The sequence below is a fragment of the Xyrauchen texanus genome, chromosome 17 (genome assembly GCF_025860055.1).
Source record: "Xyrauchen texanus isolate HMW12.3.18 chromosome 17, RBS_HiC_50CHRs, whole genome shotgun sequence".
NCBI classification, from domain to species: domain Eukaryota; kingdom Metazoa; phylum Chordata; class Actinopteri; order Cypriniformes; family Catostomidae; genus Xyrauchen; species Xyrauchen texanus.
The window spans coordinates 45,188,775-45,202,063 of record NC_068292.1 but is presented as its reverse complement, the minus strand read 5'-3'; the positions used below and the strand labels follow the sequence as shown (position 1 = coordinate 45,202,063).

The 13,289-nt window shown below is 37.4% G+C and overlaps 1 protein-coding gene across 2 annotated transcripts in view; it reads right to left on the bottom strand.

Annotated features, from left to right (window-relative positions):
* Window positions 1–654: 654 nt before the first annotated feature.
* The window catches only part of pklr (pyruvate kinase L/R), a 21,481-nt gene continuing 8,846 nt past the window's right edge, over window positions 655–13,289 (bottom strand). Inside the window, exons 7-11 of one of the 2 annotated variants that reach the window (XM_052147144.1) lie at window positions 13,038–13,188; window positions 11,367–11,519; window positions 11,111–11,277; window positions 2,824–3,005; window positions 655–1,102 (exon numbers count right to left, since the gene is read on the bottom strand). In XM_052147144.1, the coding sequence (XP_052003104.1) occupies window positions 996–1,102; window positions 2,824–3,005; window positions 11,111–11,277; window positions 11,367–11,519; window positions 13,038–13,188 (760 nt within the window). In that variant the 3' untranslated portion in view covers window positions 655–995. The remainder of the gene's footprint in view (window positions 1,103–2,823; window positions 3,006–11,110; window positions 11,278–11,366; window positions 11,520–13,037; window positions 13,189–13,289) is intronic. The other variant, XM_052147143.1, reaches the window with a different exon arrangement.

The following is a 13,289-nucleotide window of genomic DNA, read 5'->3' as shown; positions in this document are numbered from 1 at the left end:
ATGTTATGTGCATGTGTTATGTGTAATGTGTATGTGTTACTATCTGGTCATTCTGTAGATCTATTTGTGAGAGATATTGATGCCGGGTCAGTAAAGGCCTGAGTGTGTAATGATGTCTGCTGAAGCACTCGTGTATTTAAGGGTTAAGGATGTTTGTAATTGGTTTAGGGCCGGTGGTGTCACTCTGATGTCAGTCATTTGAGTTGACACAGAACAGCTAAAACCAGTAACGCAATAAAACCATAATGACAGAGCAGATGCACAACACACACACCTTTGAGTTTATACCAGTGAGTATCTCTCATAAACACATTTACTATAACCCTAAACCTGCCCCTAACTATCTCACAGAAGATATAAAACAATCTATTGAATTCTGTTTATATTGATTGATGTATAATGATCCTGATATTTTCGATCCCCTAAACCGAACACAAACATTTCTGAATTTGTATATTTTAATTGACACGCAGAGAGTTACTTTGTTACTTAAAGACCAAAACTTTCACTAACTAATAATGTATTTCACTCTTAGAAGAGTTCTTCATCCATAATTAAATGTTTTACTGGTTTTACTTGATCAGCTTCTCATCTATAGTGACACACGAGTCACTACATGGACGGACGATCAGTGATTAAATCAGTAAATAATCTGTTTGCAGTCGGTGATGAGAGACGACACTCGGCTGTGACTCTCTCTTGACGGGTGAATTCCTTTCATGAGATGCCGTGTGAATGTAATTAACAGTTTTCATTACAGGAAAATAAACAACAGCACATATGGCCGTTTGGTATTTATTGCAGTGGGAACATATGATGGATCCAAATTTAACACAACCACAACAGAACATTGACACCGTGGGAGAAGAGCCATGCAAGAACTGATGAGTCCATGCGGTCATTGTCATTGAGTAAACAAGTCTAAGTTAATTAGCAGATAACGGAGTCAGAGGTTCAGTGGTCCATCTGACTATCAATCAGACAACTCGGACCAATCAGGGCACAGTGACCGCCCTCATGATGTTGGTGTGACCTGAGCCGGGACTCCAACCGGTCACCACGATCACCATGTCACCCGGTTTAAAAAACCCACGTGCTTTACCTGCAGACAGAGAGAGAGAGAGAGACGTAAATGTTATGTACAGACACACACACACTCACATTCACTCACTCACACATTCACACACTCACTCACACACACACACACTCACATTCACTCACTCACACATTCACACACTCACTCACACACACACACACTCACATTCACTCACTCACACATTAACACACTTACTCACACACACACACACTCACATTCACTCACTCACACATTCACACACTCACTCACACACACACACACTCACATTCACTCACTCACACATTAACACACTTACTCACACACACACACACACACTCACATTCACTCACTCACACATTCACACACACACACATACACTCACATTCACTCACTCACACACGCTCGCTCGCTCGCTCGCTCACTCACTCACTCACTCACACATTCACACACTCACTCACACACATATACACTCACTCACACACAAACACACTCACACACACACATTCACTCACTCACACATACACTCACTCACACTCACACACACATTCACTCACTCACACTCACACACTCACACACACTCGCTCGCTCGCTCACTCACACACACATTCACTCACTCACACTCACATTCACACACTCACTCACACACACACACTCACATTCACACACTCACTCACACTCACACACTCACACACACTCGCTCGCTCGCTCACTCACACACACATTCACTCACTCACACACACACACTCACATTCACTCACTCACACATTCACACACTCACTCACACACACACACACACATACACTCACATTCACTCACTCACACACACATTCACTCACTCACTCACACATACACTCACTCACACTCACACACACATTCACTCACTCACACTCACATTCACTCACACACTCACTCACTCACACACACACACATTCACTCACTCACACTCACATTCACTCACTCACTCACACACACACACACATTCACTCACTCACACACACACATTCACTCACACACGCTCGCTCGCTCACACACACATTCACTCACTCACACACACACATTCACTCACACACATTCACTCACTCACACACACACACACATTCACTCACTCACACATACACTCACTCACACTCACACATTCACTCACTCACACACTCACATTCACTCACTCACACACACATTCACTCACTCACACACACACATTCACTCACTCACTCACACACACATTCACTCACTCACTCACACTCACACATTCACTCACACACACACACACACACATTCACTCACTCACTCACACTCACACATTCACTCACTCACACTCACACACACACATTCACACACTCTCACACACACACACACACACACTCACACATTCACACACACACACACATTCACTCACTCACACACACACACACATTCACTCACTCACACATACACTCACTCACACACTCACATTCACTCACTCACACACACATTCACTCACTCACACACACACATTCACTCACTCACTCACACTCACACATTCACTCACACACACTCACACACACATTCACTCACTCACACTCACACACTCACACACACTCGCTCGCTCGCTCACTCACACACACATTCACTCACTCACACTCACATTCACACACTCACTCACACACACACACTCACACACACACACACATACTCTCTCACACACACACACACACACACACATACACACACACTCTCTCACACACACACACACACACACTCATATTCACCGATGTCCATGGCAAAAGTCACTCGGATGTCTACGTCATCGGCCCAGACTTCGAAAGGCGGAGCTTGGAAGAGGGCGGGGAAAACACCGCGCAGCAGCTGCGTTTGGCGGGCGACCTGATCATTCCGCGTCACGGCGATAATTGGACAGCGGGGACGATATCGAGATAATAAATGAGCTGATCTGCACAACAGAAAGAGAAACTCAATGAAATCATTGATACATTTAAGCTTTCATAACGGAGATCAAATTAAAAAGAAATAAAAACTATTTTAATTTATTAAATGCATCTGTAGGACTGTAAAATACTTGAAATAATGCCTGAAGGACAGAATTACACTCAGAAACACAACTCTAAAACAACTAATGTAAATGAACAAAAATATATTTATGATTAAACATTAAATACTCTAAATTAATCTAGACATTACAATACAAAACCTATGGAGACCCAACTTAAAATAAAATAATAAAAACAAATATTGAAACCATATATATATATATATATATATATATATATATATATATATATATATATATATATATATATATATATATATATATATATATATATAATTATTTATGAAATCACTAAATAAATCAATAAATGTCTGTTGTGTTCCATTTTATTTTTGCATCTCCAGGTTGATTTTTAAGCTCGAGTTTCGTGTCTTTTCATTTTCAGGGTCACAGTTTCAGTGTCACTCAACACGAGTGGGCGTCACCTTTTAAATTCCACAGAATCCACATCACGTGAACATTCAGCCATTGTTATTGTCATTTACAGCCTTTAGTATGGCCGACATTTCCCTTACATTTAAAATGAATGTTACATTTTAAAATAATGTTACATTTTAAAATCAATGTTACATTTTAAAATCAATGTTACATTTTAAATTAATGTTTGTTACGTTTTAAACGAATGTCATATTTTAAATTAATGTTATATTTTAAAATCAATGTTTCATTTTAAATTAATGTTAAATTTTTTAATTAATGATAGATTTTAAATTAATCTTAAATTTTTAATTAATGTTACATTTTAAAATGAATGTTACATTTAAAATCAATGTTACATTTTAAATTAATGTTAAATTTTTTAATTAATGATACATTTTAAATTAATGTTAAATTTTTTAATTAATGTTACATTTTAAAATGAATGTTACATTTAAAATCAATGTTACATTTTAAAATCAATGTTACATTTTAAACGAATGTCATATTTTAAATTAATGTTATATTTTAAAACGAATGTTACATTTTAAATTAATGTTAAATTTTTTAATTAATGATACATTTTAAATTAATGTTACATTTTTTAATTAATGTTACATTTTAAAATTAATGTTACATTTAAAATCAATGTTACATTTTAAAATTAGTTACATTTTAAAATTAATGTTACATTTAAAATCAATGTTACATTTTAAAATTAGTTACATTTTAAAATTAAAGTTACATTTTAAAATAAATGTTAAATTTTAAAATCAATGTTACATTTAAAATTAATGTTACATTTTAAAATTAATATTACATTTTAAAATTAATGTTAAATTTTAAAATCAATGTTACATTTTAAATGAATGTTACATTTTAAAATGAATGTTACATTTAAAATTAATGTTAAATTTTAAAATTAATGTTACATTTAAAATTAATGTTACATTTTAAAATTAAAGTTACATTTTAAAATTAATGTTACATTTAAAATTAAAGTTACATTTTAAAATTAATGTTACATTTAAAATTAAAGTTACATTTTAAAATTAATGTTACACTTAAAATTAATGTTACATTTAAAATTAAAGTTACATTTTAAAATTAATGTTACATTTAAAATTAAAGTTACATTTTAAAATTAATGTTACACTTAAAATTAATGTTACATTTAAAATTAAAGTTACATTTTAAAATTAATGTTACATTTAAAATTAAAGTTACATTTTAAAATTAATGTTACACTTCAAATTAAAGTTACATTTTAAAATTAATGTTACATTTAAAATTAAAGTTACATTTTAAAATTAATGTTACACTTAAAATTAATGTTACATTTAAAATTAAAGTTACATTTTAAAATTAATGTTACATTTAAAATTAATGTTACATTTTAAAATTAATGTTACACTTCAAATTAAAGTTACATTTAAAATTAAAGTTACATTTTAAAATTAATGTTACACTTAAAATTAATGTTACATTTAAAATTAAAGTTACATTTTAAAATTAATGTTACATTTAAAATTAAAGTTACATTTTAAAATTAATGTTACACTTAAAATTAATGTTACATTTAAAATTAAAGTTACATTTTAAAATTAATGTTACATTTAAAATTAAAGTTACATTTTAAAATTAATGTTACACTTCAAATTAAAGTTACATTTTAAAATTAATGTTACATTTAAAATTAAAGTTACATTTTAAAATTAATGTTACACTTAAAATTAATGTTACATTTAAAATTAAAGTTACATTTTAAAATTAATGTTACATTTAAAATTAATGTTACATTTTAAAATTAAGCGATTGTCACTTTAACTGCAAACGTTAATAAGCAATCTATTATTTTACCAAACTCCAAGCTACAGTTGCTGTGTAAAAACACACTTAAAGGGACATTTCACACAAAAATGTAAATTCCGTCATCATTTATTCACCCTCATGTCATCCCAGATGTGTGTGACTTTCTTTCTTCTGCAGAACACAAATGAAGATTTTTAGAAGAATTTTTCAGCTCTGTAGGTCCATACAATGCAAGTGAATGGTGACCAGAACTTTGAAGCACAAACATTTGTAGTAAAAGTACTCATGTGGGTGAGAAACAACCATATTTAAGTCTTTTTTTTTTCTTCTTTTTTGGGGGGCAAGGTTTACGATCAGGGGTGGACTGTCAATCGAGAGAACCGAGCAGGCTGGTGGATCGGCCACGAAACGGGCCGTGATAAGCTAAAATGAGCCGCCATGTTATGCAAACAGACCACAAAACGGCGCCGTGATATGCAGAAAAGGACGGCGAACACCATCCAGCACCCCCCCCATCCCCCGCTCAGAGGTCTCCCAGATTTTGGTACCCAAACGTTGACAGGTATGATCATATCACTTCTGAACACATGGATTAAACCACTGGAGTCGTATGGATTACTTTTATGCTGCATTTATGTGCTTTTTGGAGCTTCAAAGTTCTGGTCACCATTCACTTGCATTGTATGGACCAACAGAGCTGAAATATTCTTCTAAAAATCTTCATTTGTGTTCTGCTGAAGAAAGAAAGTCACACACATCTGGGATGACATGAGGGTGAGTAAACGATGACAGAATTTACATTTTTGGGTGCACTGTCCCTTTAAACTCACTCACCAAAAAGTCCAAAGAAATCAGTTTTTAAGAAACTGTCGTTGAGTAACCTGCAGATAACTGTGACCTTGAAAATAAAGACACAAAACTTGTGCTTGAATGAAAAATCAACCCGTGTGTGTCATTGCAAGGTCTGTAAGAATTCACTTTAATAAAATCGAGATGGCCTTCGCAGAACAAACAGGATGTCTCGTGGTTGCCATGACGACACACATCGACTTTAGGAAAGTTATAATGATGTAGAGAGAAAATAAAATGGATTTTACGACTTTATGCGTTTATGTACCTAATAACAATTTACATATCATTATAATTTCACATATAATAATTAACATTACTTGCGTTTGAACATCACATCTTCGGTTAAATCGGAAATTATGTTCATTTAAGCCGATGCAAAGAATTGTGGGACCCAATGAAGGATACACCTCTTCATAGTGTTCTCAGTCTGTGACGTACGCAACATCCAGAGTCTTCGAAACGAGACACTTAACCCTTGTGTTGTGTTCTTCATTGGGTACCACTCCTTGTGTGCTTGGGTCAACATGGACAACCCACTAAAATTGTTTATAAATCTGTCATATTGCATATATTATCACAAGATATTGCATTAGATATATACATATATATTTGTAGCCAAGTGGTGAAATGTCATGTAATTTAACTCATCACAAATTGGACGTGGCCCCTTTAAGAGCTCATGGTGTTGCGCATGCGTGCCGGTTAGAACGTGAGCAAGAGAGCACCCGGTTTTGATCATCGGATGAGACTTCTTTAGGATGCATATGGATTGTATGTGTGACGTTTGACCATGTCCTGTGCTGCACGTGCATTAACTGGGTATGTACATTTAGTAATAATCATATCTTATTTAATGATTTATAGCCCAGAGTGTTTTCCAGTTTAGTGAATAAGTGTAATACGTGTTATATGTGAACTTATGAGCATTTTATTGTTTTAAACTGTTGCACATGTCCTTAAAGCCTGCTTAAAAATGAGGCACATAAAAATACTGTGAATACCTTATTTTCCAAATTGTTTATATTTTTTAGAATTAAGCGGTTAAAATGTAAAACACTGTGTGTATGTGGTGTAAAAATACTGTCAGATTTTCACATTGATTAACAAAAAAGTCAGACTGAATGAAAATGCAAATTCACTCTCTGACAGTAGGGGGCGCTTATGCTGCAGAAATATAGCTGTTACCCTGGTAACGCCTGTACATAAAGCAGCTGTTACCCTGGTAATGCCTGTACACAAAGCAGCTGTTACCCTGGTAACGCCTGTACACAAGGCAGTTGTTACCCTAGTAACACCTGAACACAAAGCAGCTGTTACCCTGGTAATGCCTGTACACAAAGCAGCTGTTACCCTGGTAACGCTTGTACACAAAGCAGCTGTTACCCTGGTAACGCCTGAACACAAAGCAGCTGTTACCCTGGTAACGCCTGTACACAAAGCAGCTGTTTCCCTGGTAACGCCTGTACACAAAGCAGCTGTTACCCTGGTAACGCCTGAACACAAAGCAGCTGTTACCCTGGTAATGCCTGTACACAAATCAGCTGTTACCCTGGTAACACCTGTACACAAAGCAGTTGTTACCCTGGTAACGCCTGAACACAAAGCATCTGTTTCCGTGGTAACGCCTGTACACAAAGCAGCTGTAACCCTGGTAACTCCTGAACACAAAGCAGCTGTTACCCTGGTAACGCCTGAACACAAAAGCAGCTCTTTCGCTGGTAACGCCTGTACACAAATCAGCTGTTACCCTGGTAACGCCTGTACTTAAAGCAGCTGTTACCCTGGTAACGCCTGTACACAAAGCAGCTGTTACCCTGGTAATGCCTGTACATAAAGCAGCTGTTACCCTGGTAACGCCTGTACGCAAAGCAGTTGTTACCCTGGTAACACCTAAACACAAAACAGCTGTTACCCAGGTAACGCCTGAACACAAAGCAGCTTTTACCCTGGTGACGCCTGAACACAAAGCAGCTGTTACCCTGGTAATGCCTGAACACAAAGCAGCTGTTACCCTGGTAACGCCTGTACTCAAAGCAGCTGTTACCCTGGTAACGCCTGTACACAAAACAGCACTGCACTTATAAACAATACTTTATTAGACATTATACGGAGGTAAGATGAAAAGAAAATGCTATCGAAGACAGTCAGTTCCCTTCAGTGATACATTTATATAAAATAGTTTATAAAAAACTTTAATTAAAGTCTTCAGGAGTCACTATGAGAGCACTTGGATTTCGTCATGAGTCGTTCTGTATATTTGATATTACTAGTCACATTTTAAATAGTGTTGTGACTGTAAATCATTTCAAATGTGTCGCGCTACAAAACATGAGATTAATCGGGAATCATTTTCATTTACTGACAACCTCAAACATTTGAACATTAATTTGACATGTTAATCTTTCTGGATAATAAGTTATAGAAAATAATAATAAAATAAAACATTCGAGTCATCGTCGAGTCATGCAGTTCAAGGTCAAGTTTCGAGTCCGCCTTTTTTTAAAGAGCCGTTTGGGAGCCAAAAGAGCCGGAATGCCCATCAGTTCTCACAGGAAGCTAACGCTACGCCTACGTCATACGCCGGAACTCGACTCGCTTCGTGAGTGCGCGGACGGCCGTTACCGGAAGCCAGTGATTTTAGTTTATGTAGTTATAAATATGGATATTTTTCTTACACAAACGCTTCACTTCAGAAGGCCTTTATTAACCCCCTGGAGCCATTTGGATTACTTCTATGATGGATGGATTACTTTTTTGGGCTTCAAAATCTAAGGTACCATTCACTCCCATTATAAAGCTTGGAAGAGCCAGATATTGTTTAATATAACTCTGATTGTGTTTGACTGAAAGAAGAAAGTCAGTGAGTAAATTATGGGATCATTTACATTTTTGGGTGAATTAACCCTTTAAGCTTAAAGTAACTATTTAAAGTGACAGGACAATTTAGAAATTTGAACAAACAACTTAGCTTCAGAATAGGTGACTTTAGCTGAACGGTGAGTAATTTAAATATCAGACCAAATCTGGTATTTCCTGACAGAGAAACAGAGACGTGTTTGAGCTTGACGGGGTGACAATTAATGCTTCAATGAAACCAGACGTGAGCACAAACGCTGGAGACGGGTGAGAGTGATTGACATGCGGTTTAGCCAGAGTGATTGACATGTGGTTTAGCCAGTGCGATTTCATGCTCCCAAATGCTATTTAGTTCAATACAAAGAAAGGAAAAGGTTATAATGTTTCTTTTAATGGCACAAATCGAACACAAACGTACGACACCAGTGTTGCTCCTGAACACTTTATATTTCTTTATACTGACCGGTCATTTCTGACCCGGAACACATCTGGTGTAACAAAATGAAATAAAATTATTAAAATGTAAAGAAATTCGTGTGTTTTCAGAAACCAAATGTGAAGAAGTATTCTGTGTTTTATTTTTTGTTTGAGTCGCAGTTTTAGAATTTTTATGAAAATGTCCTTTAATTTAATCAGTATGTTTTTGTGAGTTTTAGTGAGTTTAACTCTCATGAAAATACCATATTATTATAGTCAACAAAACTAACACTTTTAGTTATTTAGTGTCAAACTTTCACAAAATGAACTTTAATATCAATATTCAAACATTTCGGGGGTCTGTGTATCTCAGCGTGTATTGACGCTGACTATCACACCTGCAGTCATGAGTTTGAATCCAGGGTGTGCTGAGTGACTCCAGTCAGGTCTCCATAGCAACCAAATTGGCCCGGTTGCTAGGGAGGGTAGAGTCACATGGGGTAACCTCCTCGTGGTCGCTATAATGTGGTTCTCGCTCTCGGTGGGGCGTGTGGTGAGTTGTGCGTGGATGCAGCAGAGAATAGCGTGAAGCCTCCACACGCGCTACGTCTCCACGGTAACACGCTCAACAAGTCACGTGATAAGATGTGCGGATTGACGGTCTCAGTGAGTGTGTGTGTGTGGTGTGTTTTTCTGTGAGAGTTTGTGTGAGTGTGTGTGTGTGAGTCTGTGAGAGTGTGTGAATGTGTGAGAGTGTGTGTGAGTGTTTGTGTGTGTGAGTGTTTGTGTGTGTGAGAGTGTGTGTGAGTGTTTGTGTGTGTGAGTGAGTGAGTATGTGTGTGAGAGTGTGAGTGTGTCTGTGAGAGTGTGTGTATGAGTGTGTGTGTGTCTGTGAGAGTGTGTGTGTGAGTGTTTGTGTGTGTGAGAGTGTGTGTGAGTGTTTGTGTGTGTGAGAGTGTGTGTGTGTGAGAGTGTGAGTGTGTCTGTGTCTGTGAGAGTGTGTGTATGAGTGTGTGTGTGTGTGTGTCTGTGTGAGTGTGTTTGTGTTAGTGTGTGTGTCTGTGTATATGAGTGTGTGTGTGTGTGTATGAGTGTGTGTGTGTGTGTATGTCTGTGTGTGAGTGTGTGTCTGTGAGAGTGTGTGTATGAGTGTGTGTGTGTGTGTGTGTGTGTCTGTGAGAGTGTGTGTGTGTGTATGTCTGTGTGTGTGTGTGTGTGTGTGTGTGTGTGTGTGTGTGTGTGTGTCTGTGTGTGTGTGTGTGTGTATGTCTGTGTGTGTGTGTGTGTATGTCTGTGTGTGTGTGTGTGATGTCTGTGTGTGTGTGTGTGTGTGTGTGTGTGTGTGTGTGTCTGTGTGTGTGTGTGTGTGTGTATGTGTGTGTGTGTGTGTGTATGTCTGTGTGTGTGTGTGTGTATGTCTGTGTGTGTGTGTGTGTCTGTGTGTGTGTGTGTGTGTGTGTGTGTGTGTGTGTGTGTGTGTGTCTGTGTGTGTGTGTGTGTGTGTGTGTGTATGTCTGTGTGTGTGTGTGTGTGTATGTCTGTGTGTGTGTGTGTGTATGTCTGTGTGTGTGTGTGTGTGTGTGTGTGTGTGTGTGTGTGTGTGTGTGTGTGTGTGTGTGTGTGTGTGTGTGTACCTCCCGGAGGTTGTCAGGACGATGATGGCTCCAGCGCAGCACTTGAAGGATGACTCCACTGCACCAATGGCCGTGACCTCTGTGGGGTCAGAGCTCAGAGGGGTCAAACGACGCAATTCTTCAAACAACTGCTGATGAAAGATGGCGGCCTCCGCCTCACGACAGATCTGACACACAGACAGATAGAGTGGAGTCATTTTAGAATAAAAGTGATGTACAGAAGAGTGATGTCACACACACACACACACGCACGCACCGAGTGCATCATAGCGACGGCTTCTACAGGGAAGTGTCCTTTAGCGGTCTCTCCAGAGAGCATCACACAGTCGGCTCCGTCTAACACGGCATTAGCCACATCACTGCTCTCTGCACGCGTCGGCCGCGGGTGCTTCACCATACTCTCCAACATCTGACAGAAACAGACAGCGGGATGAAAAACTGCCAGTTGTATTTATCACATATAGTTGAAAAAATCTAATTTGAATGCATGCTGAATTAAAGGGACAGTTCACCCCAAAAAATGTCAATTCTGTAATCATTTATTCACCCTCATGTCATCCCAGAAGTGTGTGTCTTTCTTTCTTCACCAGAACACAAATGAAGATTTTTAGAAGAATATTTCAGCTCTGTTGGTTCATACAATGCAAGTGAATGGTGACCAGAACTTTGAAGCTCCAAAAAGCACATAAATGCAGCATAAAAGTAATCCATACGACTCCAGTGGTTTAATCCATGTCTTCTGAAGTGATATGATAGGTGTGGGTGAGAAACAGATCAATATTTAAGTCATTTTCTACTATAAATCTCCACTTTTGATTAGCCCTAACCGGTAGGTGATACGTACGAAAATGCGAACTGCCAAAAAACAGAAGAATGTGAAAGTGTATATTTATAGTAGAAAATGACTTAAATATTGATCTGTTTCTCACCCACATCTATCATATCACTTCTGAAGACATGGATTAAACCACTGGAGTCGTATGTGAAAGTGAAAGTGTAGATTTATAGTAGAAAATGACTTAAATATTGATCTGTTTCTCACCCACACCTATCATATCACTTCTGAAGACATGGATTAAACCACTGGAGTCGTATGTGAAAGTGAAAGTGTAGATTTATAGTAGAAAATGACTTAAATATTGATCTGTTTCTCACCCACACCTATCATATCTCTTCTGAAGACATGGATTAAACCACTGGAGTCGTATGTGAAAGTGAAAGTGTAGATTTATAGTAGAAAATGACTTAAATATTGATCTGTTTCTCACCCACACCTATCATATCACTTCTGAAGACATGGATTAAACCACTGGAGTCGTATGTGAAAGTGAAAGTGTAGATTTATAGTAGAAAATGACTTAAATATTGATCTGTTTCTCACCCACACCTATCATATCACTTCTGAAGACATGGATTAAACCACTGGAGTCGTATGTGAAAGTGAAAGTGTAGATTTATAGTAGAAAATGACTTAAATATTGATCTGTTTCTCACCCACACCTATCATATCACTTCTGAAAACATGGATTAAACCACTGGAGTCTTGTGGATTACTTTTATGCTGCATTTATGTACTTTTTGGAGCTTCAAAGTTCTGGTCACCATTCACTTGCATTGTATGGACCAACAGAGCTGAAATATTCTTCTAAAAATCTTCATTTGTGTTCTGGTGAAGAAAGAAATTCACACACATCTGGGATGACATGAGGGTGAGGAAATGATGACAGAATTTATTTTTGGGTGTACTGTCCCTTTAAGTCTCCAGTACACTAGTTCGGGTATTTAGAATGTTTAATTTCAACATTTTACAGTTTTAAAAGTCAAGATAAAAAGAATAAAGACGATTCGTAATTTTACACACACAGTAACAATTTTAATAAATGACATTTTTTCAATAAAAACTAAATATGATTTCTGTTGAGAGCACCTGTGTGGCACAGATCACAGGTTTCCCTGCTGAATTACAGCGTCCGATCATCATCTTCTGCGCGATGAAGACTTTCTCTGCCGGAATCTCGATGCCCAGATCCCCGCGGGCGACCATAACGCCATCGCTCTCCTTCAAGATCTCTTCAAAACTACACAGAGAAACCAAGAGATTAAGACACATTTCACTTCAAAATCTCTCAGCATGTTCACATTACATTTCTGTCATCATTTCCTCACCCTCACGTCATTC